The 19,108-nt window shown below is 46.2% G+C and overlaps 1 protein-coding gene across 1 annotated transcript in view; it reads left to right on the top strand.

Annotated features, from left to right (window-relative positions):
- Window positions 1-19,108, top strand: part of khdrbs2 (KH domain containing, RNA binding, signal transduction associated 2) — a 626,587-nt gene that overhangs the window by 155,194 nt on the left and 452,285 nt on the right. The window contains exon 2 of the mRNA XM_078541836.1: window positions 16,130-16,254. Coding sequence (XP_078397962.1) covers window positions 16,130-16,254 — 125 coding nt within the window. The remainder of the gene's footprint in view (window positions 1-16,129; window positions 16,255-19,108) is intronic.

Below are 19,108 nucleotides of genomic sequence, written 5' to 3'. Positions count from 1 at the left end.
CTCCACCCCACACTTTTGCCATCAGTAACTCATCGTGTCCATCCTCACAGTACCTCCTTTCCAAGACCAATGAGAAAGCCAACAATCTCTTCATTACCCAGTTGAATGATGCTTGTCCATGAATTAAGCATCCATTTGATCTTATCTCCAATCATTTTTATAAACTATAAATGAGAGTTGCACACCAACTGTCTTAACGCTCTCCATGATTTCTTTTTTTTGTTCTCCTGGGTTGCTTGTCATGGTGTTCTGGAAATTCATCTTTAATTCCTGGAGTCTCCAGGACAATCCTGGAGGGTTGGCAACCCAAGTCCCTTGTTCCTGAATACAATTTGAGTTCAGACCTTGCTAAGTCAGGCAGGACCACACGTGGCCAAGTTCCAAAAATCAACTTTAATCCTCTACTTATGACAACAGCAAAGCAACAAAATTTCTTTAGCAGTTAGAACTCCTTGCATTACATCTCTCTCATTATGGGGTACTCTTATGTAATAATGATACAACAGCTTGAATTTGCATATCCCTTTGACATTGTAAAACCTTCCAGGAGACTTCACACAGGGATTATCAAATAAAATTTGTCACTGAGCCACATAGGGACATATCAGAACCAAAGACCAAAGAGCTAGGTTTACAAAGCAACATAAACAAGGAAAGAGGTTGAAGTGGTTTAGGGCCAGAACTAAGGGCTTTGACAGCTAAAGGCAAAATTAAAGTCAGGGGATGGAAGAGTTAAAATCGGGGATACTTAAGAGGCCAAAATTAGAAGGGTGCAGATATCTCGGATGGTTGTGGAGTTGGAGAAGATTACAGAGATAGGGAGGGTCAAGGTCATAGACCATAGATTTGAAAACAAGGGTGAGAATTTTAAAATTGAGGCATTGCTTAAACAGGAGCCAGTGAGCACGAGGCTGACGGGTGGACAGGACCTGGTCTGTGTAAGGACATGGGCAGCAGAGTTTTGGGTGACCTCAGGTTTACGGAGGGTAGAACATGGGAGACCAGCCAGGAGTGTGTTGGAATAGCTAAGTCCAGCGGTAACAGAAGCATGGGTGAGGGTTTCAGCAGTGGATGAGCTGAGGTAGGAGTGGAGCCAGGTATTTTTGCAGAGGTAAAAATAGGCAATTTCCATCAGACAGGAATGTAGCCAAAGGTAACCCCTCTATTCAAGAAGGGAGGGAAGCAGATAACAGGAAACTATAGGCCAGTTAGCTTGACACCTGTTATGGGGAAGGTGTTAGAATTGATCATTAAGGAGGTTATAGCTGTGCAATTAGAGAAACTCAAGGTAATTGGGAAGAGTCAGCATGGTTTTATGAAAGGGAAATCATGGGGAGGATTTTTCCTTCATCGGGCAGGCTTGGTAGGGTGGGTGGGAGCGATTGGGAAACCAACCACCGCCCGTGATCGGGGCCGGGCCGCGATTTCACGCTGGCGGGCCAATTAAGGCCCGCCTAACGTGAAACACGTGCGGCAGCGCTGCCTGTGTAGGGGGGAGGAGGGCGAGAGTGCAAGTTCGCGCATGCGTGCAGGTGTGCGCTGGAAAAGCTCCCTGAGGCACAGAGCTGCCTCAGGGAGATGAAGAGTTTTGGTAATTAAAATTAAATATTTCTGAAATGTTAAAAAACATGTCCCCTCAGGTGACTCTATCACATGAGCAGGGACATGTTAGAAATTAGGTTGAAATTTTTCTTTTTTTTTTAAATGATGGATCGAAGCCTCATCCTGCCTGTGGATGAGGTTTCGCAAACAATGCAAAGGCGGCCTTTTCTCAAGTGCGCGATGACGTCGGGACACACGCCCGATGTCATCTCGTATCATTTTATGCTCAAGCGGGTCGGGTGCGCGCCCGCCCGCTCAGCAAAAACTCCTGGCCCATGTTTAACCAATTTATTAGAGTTCTTTGAAGGAGTAGCATATGCTGTGGGTAAAGGGGAGCCTGTAGATGTGATTGGATTTCCAGAAGGCATTTGATAAGGTGCCACATCAAATGTTATTGCAGAAAATAAAAGCTCCTGATGTACGGGGTAACATATTAGCATGGATAGAAGATTCGCTGGCTGGCAGAAAAAGGAGAGTATGCATAAATGGGTCTTTTTCTGATTGGCAGAAAGTGACCAGTGGAGTCCCGTAGGAGTCTGTGATAGGCCTTCAACATTTTACAATTTATATCAATGACTTAAATGGAGATAGTGAAGGCATGGTAGCTAAATTTGCAGATGGTACAAAGATATGTAGGAAAGTTTGTTGTGAAGAGGGCATGAGTAGTTTGCAGATGGGTATAGGTAAGTTGAGTGAGTGTGCAAAAATCTGACAGACAGAGTATAATGCAGGAAAGCGTGAAGTCGTTCACTTTGGGAGGAAGAATAAAAAAGCAGAGTATTACTTAAACAGAAAACGACTGCAGAATTCCAAGGTGCAGAGAGACCTAGGCGTTCTAGTGCATGAATCACAAAAGGTTAGATGCAGGTACAGCAAGTAATTAAGAAGGCTAATGCAATGCTTTCCTTTGTGATGAGAGGAATTGAACATAAAAGTAAGGATGCAGAGGCCGCTTGGCCTCTATCCCATTCTCTCAGTTCCTGTCTCCTCCGTCGCATCTGTTCCGATGATGCCACTTTCCAAAACAGTTTTTCTGACATGTCTTCCTTCATCCTTAACCGAGGTTTTCCACCCACGGTGGTTGACAGGACCCTCAACCGTGTCCGGCCCATCTCCCGTGCATCCGCTCTCACACCTTCCTCTCCCTCCCAGAGCCATGATAGGGTCCCCCTTGTCCTCACTTATCACCCCACCGGCATCTGCATTCAAAGGATCATCCTCTGCCATTTCCGCCAACTCCAGCATGATGCCACCTCTAAACACATCTTCCCTTCACCCCCCCCTGTCGGCATTCTGTAGGGACAGTTCCCTCTAGGACACCCTGGTCCACTTCTCCATCACCCCCTACACCTCAACGCCCTCCCACGGCACCTTCCCATGCAACCACAGAAGATGCAACACCTGCCCCTTTACTTCCCCCCTCCTCACCGTCCAAGGGCCCAAACATTCCTTTCAAGTGACGCAGAACTTCACTTGCACTTCCCTCAATTTAGTCTACTGCATTCGCTGCTCCCAATGCGGTCTCCTCTACATTGGAGAGACCAAACGCAGACTGGTCTGTCCGCAAGCATGACCCAGACTTCCCTGTCACACACCACCCTGTTCTCATGCCCACATGTCCGTCCTTGGCCTGCTGCAATGTTCCAGTGAAGCTCAACGCAAACTGGAGGAACAGCACCTTATCTTCCAAGTAGGCACTTTACAGCCTTCCGGACTTAACATTGAGTTCAACAACTTCAGATCATGAACTCTCTCCTCCATCCCCACCCCCTTCCGATCCCCTTTTTTCTAATAATTATTATATTATTATAATATATTTGTCTTTTCCCACCTATTTCTATTATTATTTTTTAATTTATTTCCATCCATTATTTTATCTCCACCTTTTAGCCTATTTCGATCCCTTCCCCCCACCCCACCCCCACTAGGGCTATCTGTCACTTGCTCATCCTGCTTTCTACCCTTAATGTCACCATTAGCACATCCTTTAGCTAATATCACCCCTTTGACCTTTTGTTCATCTTTGGCAATCTCTCCTTTGCCTCCACCTATCACTGGCCCTTTATCCAGCTCCACCTGTCCCACCCTCCTTAAACAGCTTATATTTCACCACATTTCTATTTCTCTTTAGTTCTAATGAAGAGTCATACAGACTCGAAATGTTAACTCTGCCTTCCTCTCCACAGATGCTGTCAGACCTGCTGAGCTTTTCCAGCCATTTTTGTTTTTGTTTCAGATTTCCAGCATCCACAGTATTTTGCTTTTATAAAAGTAAGGATGTTGTGTTTCAGTTATACAGGGCATTGGTGAGAACGCATATCAAATACTGTGTGCAGTTTTGGTCTCCTTATTTAAGGAAGGATGCAAATTCACTGGAGGTGGTTCAAAGGAGGTTTATTAGATTGATACCTGGAATGATCGGGTTGTCTTTATGAGGAAAAGTTAGATAGACTGGGCTTGTTTCCATTGGAGTTTAGGAGAGTGAGGGGTGACTTGATTGAAGTATATAGGATCCTGAACAGCCTTCACAAGTTGGATGTGGAGAAGATGTTTCCTCTTGTGGGTGAGTCCAGAACTAAGGGGCACTGTTTTAAAATTAGGGGTCACCCTTTTAGGACAGAGATGAGGAGAATCTTTTTCTCTCAGAGGGTTGTGCGACTTTGGAATTCTCTGCCTCAGAAGGTGATGGAGGCGGGGTCATTGAATATTTTTAAGGCAGAGGTAGATAGATTCTTGTTAGGCAAGGAAATCAAAGGTTATCAGGAATAGATGGGAACGTGGAAATTGAAACACTGATAATTCAGCCTTGATCTTATAAAACGATGGAGCAGGCTCAAGGGGCCGGGCAGGGCTGAGCGGCCTACTTCTGCTCCTATTTCGTATGTTCGGATGTAGTGATGGTGCAGATATGTGGTCAGAAGCCCATCCTGGGAGCAGATGTGACACCAAGGTTGTGGACAGGCTGGCCTAGCCACAGACAGTTGTTAGGGAGTGGGTTGGACTCAGTCGCAAGGGAACGGAGTTTGTGGTAGGGACCAATCAAATATTGGAGGGAATTTCTGCTCACCCAGTACTGGATGTCAGATAAGCAGTCTGATAATTTATCAACAGTGGAGGAGTCAAGAAAGGTGGTGGCGAGGGAGTGCTGGGTGTGGTCAGCATACATGTGAAAAATAACACTGTGCTATCGAATGATGGTGCCAAGAGGCAGCAAGTAGATGAGAAATGGGAGGGGCCAAGAGCAGACCCTTAGAAGTCACCAGAAGTATTGGTATCGGAACAGGAAGAGAAAGCATTGCAAATGATTATCTGGCTATGATTAGATCGATAAGAATGGAACAAGGCAGCCCCACCCAGTGGAAAGACATTTGATAGGGATGGTGTGGTTAACCGTGTCAAAGGCTGCAGACAGGGTGAGGACGACCTGTAGGATTAAATAACAGTGTAATCTGTTGCCCAGAAGAGAGGGCAATTGTGGTTTCCTCTGTGGAGGGTACATTTTAACCCTGATCCTAATCACTTTGCCATGTCTGTAACCTTTTGTATCATTGTTAAGTGACGATCGCTGTATAATACTGAATGTTATGTTTCCCAGGCGTTTATTGTGAACTCTGTTCCATCATGTAGAAAGTAACCATAGGCCCCACTAACCAGCAAACCACCCGATGGCAGGAAATTGGAAATGTAGTAAACTTAAGGAAGAGAATAACAAGCTTCAGGAGCATGTAAACAGGCACACGGCAGATACAGTTTAATGTTGGGAAGAATGGAGTGATGCATTTTGGAATGAAGAATGAGCAGAGGCAATATGAATGAAATTTAAAGGGGGTGCAGGAGTAGCGAGACCTGGAGTTCACATACACAAGCTGGCAGGGCAAATTGATCAGTCTGGTAATAAGATATTTGGGATCCAACACGGGTAGTTGTTCTGATCGGAATGCATTGCTTGAAAAGGTGGCGATGGAAGCAGATTCAATAAAAACTTTCAGAAGGGAATTAGACACATGAAGGGAAGAAATTTGATAGAAGACATGAGCTATGGGTGGCTAAGGGGCATTCTAACCCAGTCACCTGGCACCTATCAGATATGTGATCTCCTAAGAGAAGAAAGCTTTAATTCAGATTCTTAAGTATTTAAGCATAAAAAGGGTGAGATATAGAATCTAATTCAATTTGAAGGAAGATGGCCTCTTACGCATTCCTGATTCTTTTTGCTCCACCGTTGACGGCCGGGTCTTCCGCTGCCTGGTCCGTAAGCTCTGGAATTCCCTCCCTAAACCTCTCTGCCTCCTTACCCTCTCACCTTCTTCAGGAGGCTCCCTGAAAACACTTTGACTAACTTTTTGGTCGCCAATCTAAATATCTCCTTATGTGTCTTGGGGCAGAATTTTCCGTGCCCATTGGGTGTGTTCGGCGGTGTGAGCGGGCAGTATGGCGAGAAGGCCAAAAATCAGTTTCACGACGTTGTGAAACCAGTTTGTAATTGCCCACTCTAGCCGTCAATGGCGGGCCACGTTTCCCGCCGTCAGGTGTGGTGAACTTCATTGTAATACATCTGGATATTATTATAAGCCCAGCTCGCCGGAATCATCCCCCCCACGCTGAATCATCCAGACAATCGGGCTGACATGTTTCACAACAGCATTTATAAGGTGCACTTCAAGACGAACTCGGAGGTGAGTGCACAGTAACTTTGCTCGCGAGGGTTGCCTGTTGGACTTAAAGGTTGAGGCGCCGCGCATTCAGGTGAGGGCACAGGCAAGTCACTTCTTCCCAGCTGGCTGGCAGGGCGGTGCTGGGGCAAGAGCTGCCCTGAGGTAGGGGTGAATTGGGGGGTCGGGGCAAAGGCTGCACAGTGGTTGATGGTAGTGCACAAGCATCTGTGGGGTTGGAGGGAAGGAAGCGGTGGCCATGAGGGAAACCTTGTATAAAGTGACCCTTTCTCCGCCACTGAGACAGTTCAGGTGCAGTCACTTTGATATGCTTGGAGTCAGGCCTCTAGCTTATCTGCCCACTCAGGCAACACAGAAGCATGAAAGTGCCACCAAATACTCCAGAACTTTTCACCCTCGGGCACAGACTGCAAATTAATGAGCGTTTTAGTGAACTGCAGCACAGTTGGATGCCTGCACACATTGTACAATCTCCTTGCTAAAGCTAGCCATGGAGCAGTCACTGGTGGAGGAACTCACAGCCCCTTGCAATGTCATCATCCCGGTTTGAACCAGTCTCCCCCATGGTCCAAGCTAACAGTGCAGCCTTGCAGTGTGGGTTAGGAGAATGCCTGTGCCTGAGCTGAGAGCACAGCATGCTGTCCAATGGGCAAAGCTGCTGCCAATCGGTCGGGCAGAGTGGGGCGGAGGTGGGTGAAGGTTCGGGCAGCCATGCAGCGCACTAAACTCTGGCCATCCAAGTGGTGGCCAGCACTCTCTGAGATATGTTAAGGGACCTTCAGACTTAACCAACAGAGATTCTTAGGGCACCCTAGGTAGCCTACACATCTCTCTTTCATCCTGTAGAAGTAGTACATCAGGAGCATGGAGCCTGGTGACCTAGCTGTATGCCTCGTGGCGTACAGAGAGTGGAGACGAAGGAGAAGAGAGTGACGGAGGCACCTGGCTGCTTGGACAGAGGCACAGCAGCCTCAGGAAGAAGGGGAAGCTGGGGATCCTGCACACGCCGCTGAAGATCCACAGTGAGCCGTCACTGTTCAGTGCCTGGCTAGACCCAGGGCCTATAGATGCCATCTTTCATTCCTGCAGATGACCGAGAACCAGTGTCACCAAGGACTGTGCATGTCTAGGGAACTGGTCACTCACATCTGCCAGCGACTGCAGGATTTGGTTCCACGGGAACATGGAGGGCATCCACTACTAGCGGACATGAAAGTAACAGCGGCGCTCAATTTTTATTTCTGTGGCTCGTTTCAGGGCTCCACAGGTGACCTCTGTGGGATATCGCAAGCCTCCACCCACAAATGCATCCATGAGGTCATGGACCCCATCTTCACAAAGGCACACAACTTTGTGCATTTCGCCCGGAACCAGGAAAGCCAGGATGCAAGAGTGATTGGATTTGCCCAGATCTCAGGTTTCCCACAGGTGCAGGGTGCCATCAACTGCACTCACGTGGCGCTCAGATCTCAGTGGCAACAAGCAGTCAACGATATCACCAGCAAGGGCTTCCACTCACTGAATGTGCAACTGGTTTGTGACCACGTAAAAGCATCCTGCACATCCGCACATAGTTTCCAGGGAGTGTCCACGACTCCTACATTCTCAGCCGGTCTCAGATCCCTGACATCTTCCAAGGACACCAGAGGCTGCAGGGATGGCTCCTCGGAGACAGGGGCTATTGGCAGAGGCCTTGGCTGATGACACCCGTGAGGCGGCCTCAGACTGCAGCAGAGCGATGGTATAATGAGGATCATGCAGCAGCTCGCAACTTGGTGGAACAGATCATCGGGAAGCTGAAAATGAGGTTCAAGTGCTTGGGCTGGTCTGGTGGAGCCCTGCAATACAGTCCGCAGAGGGTGTCACGCATTGTCATCACCTACTGCACCCTTTACAACCTGGCTCTGCAACGGGGAGAGGAACTGGCTGAGGAAGAGATGGAGGAGCTTGAGATCTCCTCTAATGAGGAGGACATTGATGATGATGAGGGTGAGGAGGTCCTCAAAAGTGACAATGACGGCACTGAAGTCATCGCACTGGCCAGACGAGGCAGACACGGGTGGGAGGCCCTCATAGCTGCTAGATTTGTGGTGGATGATGGCGACATGCATTGAGGAGACACTATAGATCCTCACATTGCATCTATGAAGGTTTGACTCCAGCCAGGCCAAGAACAGCTCGCTTGCGCTCTGCGATCAGGGTCATATCATTGAGACACAGCCATGAAACTTTAAATCCCCGTCAGGATCACATACTCTCTGTGAGAATGCTCCTGTTAAGGAGACACAATGAAGGCCCTAATAGTCACTCGATTGCAGGAGGATGATGATGACATGCAGTGAGGACACTCAATAAATCTTCACATAGCCTCTGAGAATGTCTGACTCCTGTCTGGCCGAGGGCAGCTCGCTTGCGCTCTGTGATCAGGGTCATATCATAGAGATGCAGCCATGAAACTTTAAAAGCACCTGATGCTTTGTCCGCCTTCAGCACCTGACCCCTTCAGGAGCACAGCGTCACTGGTCACAGATGCTGGTGTGATGGGGTTCAGCCCCACCTTAAAGGTGCTGAGACCACACAGAGAGAATGATGGAACTCTGTGACGCCTGCCCACGACATTCTGGCAGCAATGACCAGCACTGCCGAGGTGTAGGCATCAGTAATGTTTCCAGGGAATGTGAGGCTGGACCATCACTTTGGTCTGAAGGCTGCACAGAGCACAGGGAACAAGAACCTGCCTTTATCTTGTGCAGAAAGGTTTCACTCTGAGTGACACGAACACTGCTCATCAGAACAGGGAGCCATAGGCAGGGAGACATTCTTGGGAGTTTATTTACAATAATGAACATTATGTACAAGCGATTTACACCCGTGCCCAGGCTGTGCAACTACATCTTCTCAACTTTCCTAAACCTGTTGCTACACCTTGGTGCTCCCCGGACATCCACAGCAAAGGTGGAGGCAGCCTGCTGACTGCTACACCCTGTCTGTGATGACTATGGCGGGCATCCTCTGGAGGGCCGAGACTTGATGGGCCCCGGCCTACTTTCAGGGTCCTGCTGTGTGGCAGTTACACACTCCTTGGCCTGTGGAGCTGGAGCTGCTGGGGCCACAGGAAGAGGGGATTCGGATGGGCCGGACACTCCCAGAGTCACCTGGATGGATGGCCCTGGAATGTACATCTGCAGATCCTCCTCCCTATGGGTGCCCAGGCTGACTCCTTGAGGAGAAGGAGTAGCTGGAATGAGATTGAACTGCCCCGCACTCTTCTCCCATTGACACTGCTGGAGGCCATTGGCAAAAGCGATAGAGTTGAGCCTGCGCAGCAGTGCAGGACCAATGTCCTGGACCAAGGTCCCCATAGCAGCCGCCATCCTGCCAGTGTTGACCTCGGTACGTTGGCATGCCAGTGCGATCACCTCAGCCTGAAGGCGGACAGACTCCTCCATCGTGCCTTGCAATCTGAGGAGTGCAGCGGACATCTCTTCCTGATGTTCCCGAGCTTGCCTTTGCAGCTCCAGCAACTGTGACATGACTGAGTCCAGAGACTCGTCATCTGACTCGGAATCAGCAAATTTCTGGTCTCCAGCAGTCCCCTGAGTGCCAGAAACCTGGGAAGTCCCTGCCTCCACCTGCTATGGATCAGACAGTGCGATGTGCTCGCCAGATTGTGATCCCGAGGCTACATTAAAACTAGGTCCCAGCGAGGTGTGTGTCTCTGCGCTGATGGAGGGTGTGGGTAAGCGCTGTGATGGGACTTCAATGATGGTACCTTCAGATTCTCCTTCCTATGTCTTCGGGGCCTGATTGGAGGCCCTGGGTCGTGGACCCCTCGGCTGTTTCCCAGATGTGCCTGCGAAAGCAAGGAGAGATAATTAGTGCATGGCAGCGGCCTGTGAAAGAGGACACATCACTCACAGCATGGTTGTCTGATGGATGTTGCACTGCTGGATCCTCACTTGGTAGAGCAGCGCCGACCTCACTGTCAGCACAGGAATGGTCCAGATCCTCGCCGGCCAGCTGGATGGCTCTGTTTTCAAAGTTAGGAAGGATTTCAGGCATTCCACCACCGGTCTGCGACATCTCCCTCTTGTTCTGTGTCAGCTTGTCCAGCATTAATACAGATGGAGAGAGTGTAAGCTGGACATCTGCCAGGCCAGATGATAAGTATGCCTGGCCTGTATGAGTGGTGAGTGGTCCCATGGACGGGATGAGGACAATGAAGGTGTGTGTGAGAGAGTGAATGGTGATGTCCCTTGAACTGGCAGTGAGTGAGAGCCCTGTGGGTGTCTGCTGGGTTTGTGAGTGTGTGAGTTGAGAGTGTTGAGAAGAGTGACTTACTCTGGCGGAACGGAGGAGATCATTCATCTTCTTACGACACTAGGTGGCTGTCCTCTTTTGCAGGGCATTGGCGCTGACCATGCTGGATTAGTGATGTTGGTGCCCCTCCTGCGGCCAGAGCGGGAGCCGAGGACATCACAGCGGACCTCCACTGTATCCAAAAAGCGCTCGATAGATGCACCACTAAACTAGGGGTGAGCTGCAGTATTGTTGCCTTTTGGGGCTATGTCTCCTTTGCAGCACTCCTGGCTGGAAGCACTAAGAGGTGTGTGCGTGGCTGCACTTTAAATATGGCGCCCGGCGTGATGAAGCAGCGAGATGACGCTGTGGTGGGCGAATTGGAGGCCGCCCATCATCAAAACGGCATGTTTCCCGGGAATGCATGATTAATGAGGCAGGATTGGGATGATACGGTATGAAAAGCCACCATTGCGGCCGGCGGGAAAAGCATTCTTTTCCCCGCTTGCTACCGCACTTGGTGCAAATCTAGGATGATTCCACCCTTGGCGTCAATATATTTGTTTGAAGCACATTTTATGAAAGACACTATGTAAACACAGGCTGTTATTGTTGAGAAGCCCAAATATAAGAATGTGGAGCTCTTGAGCATAGTTGTCAACTGCATTGGAGATGGATCGGAATAAAGCTAGGCCACCAGCTGGAAGAATAAGCATCGTTGACAGGAAAGTGGAACCCAGACCATGACAAAGCATTGTCGCCCTATCTTCCTCCAATACTCCATTTGAACTTGGTTCCACACTGGGGGTGGGGGGGTGGGGGGCAGGATTTTCCACCCCTGCCATGCTGAAAGCCATTGGACTTTTGGCTGGGCCGCCAAGTCTCCTGCAAGTGGGGTCCCACCTCGACTGGGCCGAACAATCCTAGCCAGGGAACATGGGGCCACTGGACTTCCTTATAGGGTCTTTTGCAGTGCTATGTGCAACTCATCTGAAGTGAGCCATTGTTCATAAATCAAATCTGCCCTGTACCCTTACTGTACCCTTATCCTGGTGCCCTGACCATTCTTGACAACCTGAAATAGGCTTCCGGTGGGAAAATGACCTTTTAACACTGCCAAGGTTGTGAGGTCAAAAACACATGATATGAAAATTCAGACCATGATAGAGGTTTCGCTAGCAGAATTGATGAATTTTGCAGTCCATGCTTTCAGGGTTAGGTTGAGCGAGGCACTCACATGAACGTATATCAGAGACCTTAAGCACATGAAAGAAAGATGCTTTTCAAAGCCCAAGCAGGATTCATCCTTTCTGTATGTAGGTCAACAATGTGTGCTGGGTGATGCTTCATCCTCTTCAGAACTGCATCACAGGTGCAGAAGTTTACAGAAAAGAATCATAGTTTCATTACTGCAGTGCACGGTGGACCCTGTTTCACTTTACTTCGTTACAAAAATGATGAGGTTGAGATTTTCAATTCTTGCAGATTGCTCCTTCACCAGGAAAACGGCTTGTACTGTTTATGCTAGGTGACCTGTTAAAATTGCCAATTTACAAATGAATGATGAACCATATATTTCAGTTGAAGATAAAAACAGAACATTCTGGAAATACTCAGCAGGTCAGGCAGCTTCTGTAGAGAGAGGTAACATATCAGGTAAATGGCCTTTCATCGGAACTGGTTTAAGCAAGTACAGAGGCAGGGAAGGAACAAAGGAAAAGTCTCTGATAGGGTGGAAGGGAGGAGAGATTAAATAGCAAAAGGGATAATGGTACAAATGGTATGCTCACACAATATAGGCTATTGGAGTATAAACTTGAAATGGGCACTTTAAAGCAAAATGGAGTTGAGAAGTCAGGTGACCTTTTCTTTCCTGTCAATATACATGGAACTACACGAGGCCCCTGGGGTAACCTTCATGTCTGGACAAGATATGAAAATTCAAACAAGCTTCCCAGATATATCTTTCAGTAATCATTAAAATGCAACAGAATTTCCTGTGGTTAATGGCTGCCCTTTTCCAAATAATTAAAGAACCTTTCACAACACTGCTTGCAGACTTTTTGGCTTCGGAGTGGAATTCCAGACAATGGGTGTGAAAAGCCCCTATTCTATTGTGATGATATGCGAATGGATAAGACTTGGACTTAATTATTTGACAATGGCCTAGTCGCCAGAAACCATGTGAGGACAATGGACAGAAACATTGTGGTTACATGGAGAAACAAGGTTTCAGATAAGGTCATTTAATAAGACATGTTTTTTGGAGCAGCAAGAGAGAAAGATCTGACCAGTGAAAAGGAACAAGACCCTGTCTTTGAACAGCCATAGATCGAGACATTAAGTTGGTCTTTACCTCTGTATTTGAGGAACCAAACCAGGTTTTCCCTGAAAAGGTTTGACTGCACCTCAAATGGAGTGCAGCAAGAGGAACCTGATGTTGAAAGCCATAAACCACAGCAGCTTTGTTTTCCTAAATCTCCAGACTCTATTCTTCAGAGGACCAAAAAGGAATCTCAGGCCTGCAAAGTTTCAAGACTTCATCTCGGAAAAAGCACAAACGTCCGAACTCTTAAGATCTAAGTGCATGCTACCTTTTGTAATCACAATCTTTTCTTCATTGTGTGTGTGTGTGCGCATGCGTGTGTGTGTCTGTACGTGTGTCTGTGTGCATGTGTGTGTCTGTGTGCGTGTGTGTGTGTGCACATGTGTGTGTGTGTGTATGCACGGCACACACATGCGCACAAGTGGGCGTGGTTGAAAATATATTTGGGTGTTGAATAATAAACATTTATCTTTCTTCTTTAAAACGTCACTTTTCTGTCTTGGCAGTTAAAGCACTTGGGCGAGGTAAAAAAAAAACATTTCTTTCTTTTAAAACACACCTGACTTTAGTCAGTCAAGTGGTGAAAAGAGCGGGAGCCATCCCTATCATCTCTCCCCCTGTCTGTAACAGAAGACAAAAGGAGATAGCACTGGGGCAGGTATTGAAGCAATGATGTGTCCAGGGAATGTGTAAATGGCAACAGCAGAATCATTACCAGTAACTGCTGTCTGAAAAAGTGGCAGATGTGATTATGATATTAAGTTTTGAGCTTGATTTTGAGTCTGGAAGTTTGCAAAGCGTCTCATCAAAAAAATGAGGTGCAATTTCTCAAGCTGAGCATATCAGTTAAATGAAGCAGACTGTTGATATTTCTGCATAAAGTCTTCAAAGCATTTCATCTTCATCGCCAATTATTCACACGCCTGAAATGGAGCAGATTGCCGTCATACAGGATTAAGTGTAGCAACGCATGAAAACACGCAACCAAACTTACCCAGTAAACCTCAGGCAACTTAAAATAACCAGCCATCTACCACTGGTACTTAGTGAGCCACTTGAGATATAATTATTTCAAATACCATGTCATCCCATTTGTGACACAAATTACAGTGAATAATTATGTTCCAGATCAAAGGCTTAATTATTACGTGTAAATTTTACCCTTGACTTGAGAAGTCGTGATATTGATTTCCATTTTTGTTTCTCTGTTTATTCATGTGAATTGTTTACGTTCTTTGATAAAAATGAGGCACCTCTGACTCCGAGAGGTCAGCTTTAAAGAAAATGATAAATTGCTTTCTGGTTATCAGCATTGCTTTGTTTAATATTGCAATTTATTCGCTTAATAACGTGTAAATAGTTACACTATAATTACACCCACTCTCATTATCAAATCCATACGCACTTGAAGTGGAATAAAATAGAAACCAGTTACTGCTCTTGCAGATGATAAAATAGTAATTAACTTTTTTTTGATTAGATTTACTCTAATTTTTACCCATCAACTTGTGCTTTTAAACAATTAAATGTTATGAATATTTATATTGCAGTCAACTATATGCAGAACAAAGATTTTTCCTACGCAGGATATTCCACTTCATTGAAGCCATTCTCAGCTTCGTTTTCCTTCGCTAATGGCAAACTATAAAGGCTACTGTGTCACAGCAAAGTAGACCTATTCAAACATCAATGATGTCTACATATGCCAAACACTCTTGCACAAAGTCAGCTGTGTGCATAAGTGTCAACTGTCATCACTGCCGAGATTAGGGACCATCAATATGAAAAGCAAACAGGATTGAAAGTCTGGGAGCCCTGCTTCAACACTGGACTTCTTTCAATTGAGGAGAGAAAAATATAGCAAATTTTGGTGAAGGGGAGATGGTAGTGTCATGGTAATGTCACTGGATTAGTAATACATGCCTGTAGGGATATGGGTTCAAATCCTGCCACTAAATTCAATTAATAAAATCTGGAATTGAACACTAATCTCAATGGTGGTAACTATTGAAACTTTCATTGATTGTCATAAAAACCCCCCTGGTTCACTAAACCAATGTCCTTTTGGGAAGAAAATCTGCCACCCTTACCTGGTCTGGCCCTGTATGTGACTCCAGAATGCAGTTGACTCTGAAATGGCCTAACAGGCCAATCAGTTCAAGAACAATTAGACATAGGCAATAAGGCCTTGCCAGTGACATCTGTATGCTGTGAAAGAATTTTAAAAATGCCCCTGAGCTCCTTATTTGCACACCGAACATGATTTTTTTTCACCAGATGGGGCACTGACCAGAATGATGGGGGAGGTGGGGAGTATGGGTGGGGGCGGGCGGCAGGGGCAGGGGGCTGGTGGTGGAGTTGGGAGGCAAAGAGAGAGCAGGTTTTCCAATCACGAGGTAGGGTCATTTCCACCAGTGTGATTCAGGCGCAGAAGGATGGAAATTCAGGCCATTTTTGCAGATTACTGCTCAGATCACATATTTATGTGGTAGTTTTCATAGCAGAATCCTGTAAAGGAGTCCTGGGAGGATGTTCTCCGACCTTCTCAACACATTAACTCAGGAATAATAATCTCGGGATTGTTAACTGTGCAGGTTGACCCAGGGACAGGCGGAGGAGGAGGAGGAAAGTCAACATGGAGCCAAAGAAGTAATGTGGGAAGGAGGGTGTCCATTTCATTGGATACTAGCATTCAGTACTGGGACAGGAGTGAGTTATACCATTGGGATAGGCTACACCTGGACTGGACTGTGCCCAATGGAATTGGCAATGTTTTTGAATGGGAAGAGTTTGCAGGACTATAGGGAATGAGAAGGGGGTGTTGTGAGACTAATTAGATAGCTTTTTGAAAGAGCCAGCACAGGTATGATGGGTTGAAAGGCCTCCTTCTGTGAGCTATCATTCTATGATTGCCCAGGTCCCAGATGTGCAGGCACCCCAGCAATGGAGAATACACCCTCCAGTATATGTACCAAGGTGGAATAGTATTGGGAGTACTGTACCATGACATTTTGATGGAAAATAAACTCAACTACTCCTCAGCCCTCGATCCACATACCATAAAAGTTAAAGGAAAATAAAAAGAAAATGCAGTTGTGAATTTGTGTACCGCAGAAGGAAGTGGAATTGGTCTGGCTTCAAATGAAGCATCAAGTTGTTTATTGAATCGACATTTTAATTACCTCGCCAATTGCTTCATTAAATTTGATATATTTTGATCTCTTTACAGAAATTGAACAATTCCAGAACAACAGCACAAAAAAGGAGGAAGAAAAGCAATATCTTGATGTTATCAGCAACAAAAACATTAAACTAGCTGAAAGAGTGCTGATTCCGGTTAAACAGTATCCAAAGGTACAAGAAGTGTGATTGATCTGTTTGCATATCAAATACTCTGCCTGTGATGTAATCAGATAATAAACACGTTCATGGAATTAAATAGAATAGCATCGCATGGACAGCACAGAAACAGGCCATTCGGCCCAACTAGTCAGCATTGGTGTTTATGCTCCACACGAGCTTCCGCCCACCCTCATTTGACCCTGTCACTGTGACCTTCTATTCTTTGCTACCATATGGAGTGGTTGAGGTGAATACCATAGATGCCTTTAAGAGGAAGCTAGATAAGTACATGAGGGAGAAAGAAATGAAAGGATATGCTGATGGTGTTAGATGAAGGAGTATGGGAGGAGACTCATGTGGAGTTGGGTTGAAAGGGCTGTTTCTGTGCTTTGACTTCTGTTTAATTCCTGTCTGCCTCACGTGCTTATCTCACCTTTTAAAAAAGTATTTTTGCTGTTCGCCTCAGCCACAACTTATGGGAGTAAGTTCCACAGTCTCACCATTGTGGATAAAGACATTTCCCACCGTTTCCTTCTTGGATTTATTAGTGGCTCTGTTATATTTATGACCCCTTGTTTTGGTCTCCCCCACAAGTGGAAACATCTCCTCCACATCTATCTTATCAAACCTTTTCATAACTTTGAAGATTTTCATTATTGAGGAATAGGTAGCACTGCCACGCTGGCCTATGGTTGAAGCTGTTCTTAGAAAGTAAATGGAAAGGTCAAGGTCCCTAATGGGAAGCACCACCAATGCTGACAAGATTGAATTTTTGCCCAATGTAGTGAAGCAGTGGTGAGAAAGTACGACATGGCAGCATAAACCACAAGCATGCACTGGGGAAAGAAATCTCTCAAGCATATCATGAAACAACCAAAGAAGTCTTGGTGTTTTTGTACCTTTGCTCTCTTGTCTTGCAGAACATTGTGAAATATTGAAGGCTTATTATCAGTTCATGACATGAACACCCCTCCCATGACCATAACTACACTGGCTCATAGGTTTGCTCTTATAGTTTTATGAGCTCCCCCACTCCAGTACAGTGAGAAGAAGGGCCATCTACACCCCCAGCCACCAGACCAGAGTGTGCTGCTGGATGTCAAACCAGAAATCCCAGTTGGAGCTCTAATCTTTGCTTGCCTGGAGCAGGGTTTGAACCATGCACCTTCTGACCCAGAGACAGGAATGCTGCCACTGAGCCAAAAGCTCACTTGACTGAAAAACGTATTCTCGTGCATCTCCTGGTCACTGACCAAGAAGGTACATTGGTAGAGATCGGGTATTGCTTATATAGAATTACGTAGAACTTTCAGCACAGAAACTGGCCATTCAGCTCAACTGGGCCATGCCAGTGTTTATGCTCCACATGAACCTTCTCCCACACCCTATCAGTATGCCATTCTATTCTTTTCTCTCTCTTGCGCTCATCTAGCTTCCCCTTAACTATGTCTACTTATTCACCTCCACTGCTTCCTATGACAGTGTGTTCCACATTCTAGACATTCTTGAGTAAAGTAATTCTTGAAGTAAATTAAAAGCATGTTGTAATAGTATGTATATAATATGTACCATACTGCATCAGTTCAAGGAAGCAGCTCACTGACACCTTCTCAAGGACAATTAGAGATGTTTTTTTGGCATATTGCTTTGAGTACTTGACTTAATTTACTTTTGGTGTTGGTAGCTCTTCCTTACCCCTGGTGACTTGTACTGTCTGCCATTTGTCATTCCCATACTAATCTGTCATGCATTTTCTTTCAACCATTCTTCACTTTAATTTCTTTCTTGTCATTGATTATTTTCAAAAAAACCCAGTTCCTTCCGCCACTGGTTTAGTTGGCCACCTATTGTGATCAGCCAGCCCCACGCTGACATTTCCTCTCTGCATTAGTTCAAACAAATCCATTAATGTACCACCTGTTGTCTCTGTTGTCACTGACCTACAATGGTTCCTTTTCCCAGCAATCTCTGCGATCTTCCAATTCTGGCCTCTTGACAATGCCCCCATTGTTGTTGCTCCAGGATTGGTGGTGAGGCCTTAACCTGCTTAGACACTAAGCACTGGAATTCTACCCCCAACTCCTGCCACCCCCACACCACAAACCTCTTCACCTCTCTCTCCATCCTTTAAGGGCTAACTTTTTGTCCAATACCCCCTTATGTGGCTCCATGTCAAATGTTGTCTGATAACACTCCTGTGAAACAGCTTGGGATGTTTTTACTGCATTGGAAGTCACTATATAAATGCAAGTTCTTTGCAAATATATTCATGGGTTCATTAAAATGGCCGCACTGAGAAAGGTGTTGAGGCCAGTCATAATTGCTTTGAAGTTTTGCTCCAACTGAAGTCCATCCCAAGGTTTTGACAATGCACATCTTGTTGCCGAGAATCCTGAGTAAGAGATTTAAAAAACACCTCAGTTGTCTTTGACGCACAACTCCCAGGAGTGCTTAGCCTGCATTCTATCATCGCAAAGAACATGCCAAGAGCATCTGGAATGCTGACGTTGGATCCCCATTAGAGGCTGGCACAACCTGATCCTTCTCCTCCAGTCAGTGAGCACTCAGAGACCGCTTCAATTAACACAAATGTTTCAGCATAGATTGGGTTACAGACAATATGACAGCCAAATGAGGTTTCTGCACCAACATTAGACAAAGCAGGTTGTTCACTACCTCTGGGTGGACAAAGTGAGGCACCATGGCTTGATTGGCCTTATCCATTTCATACCCTAGAATTACACACAGCTTTAGCAAGCAGTGTCAATATCTTTTGATGCCGGTAACCCAGGCATGGACCCTCCCCCAGTGTTTTTTGGCACCATTGTTAGTGCCCTTCCAATTGCAAGCTGTGAATCAGCCTATC

The sequence above is a fragment of the Cetorhinus maximus genome, chromosome 5, assembly GCF_964194155.1.
Source record: "Cetorhinus maximus chromosome 5, sCetMax3.hap1.1, whole genome shotgun sequence".
NCBI classification, from domain to species: Eukaryota; Metazoa; Chordata; class Chondrichthyes; order Lamniformes; family Cetorhinidae; genus Cetorhinus; species Cetorhinus maximus.
This window is presented reverse-complemented; position numbering and strand designations above follow the sequence as displayed.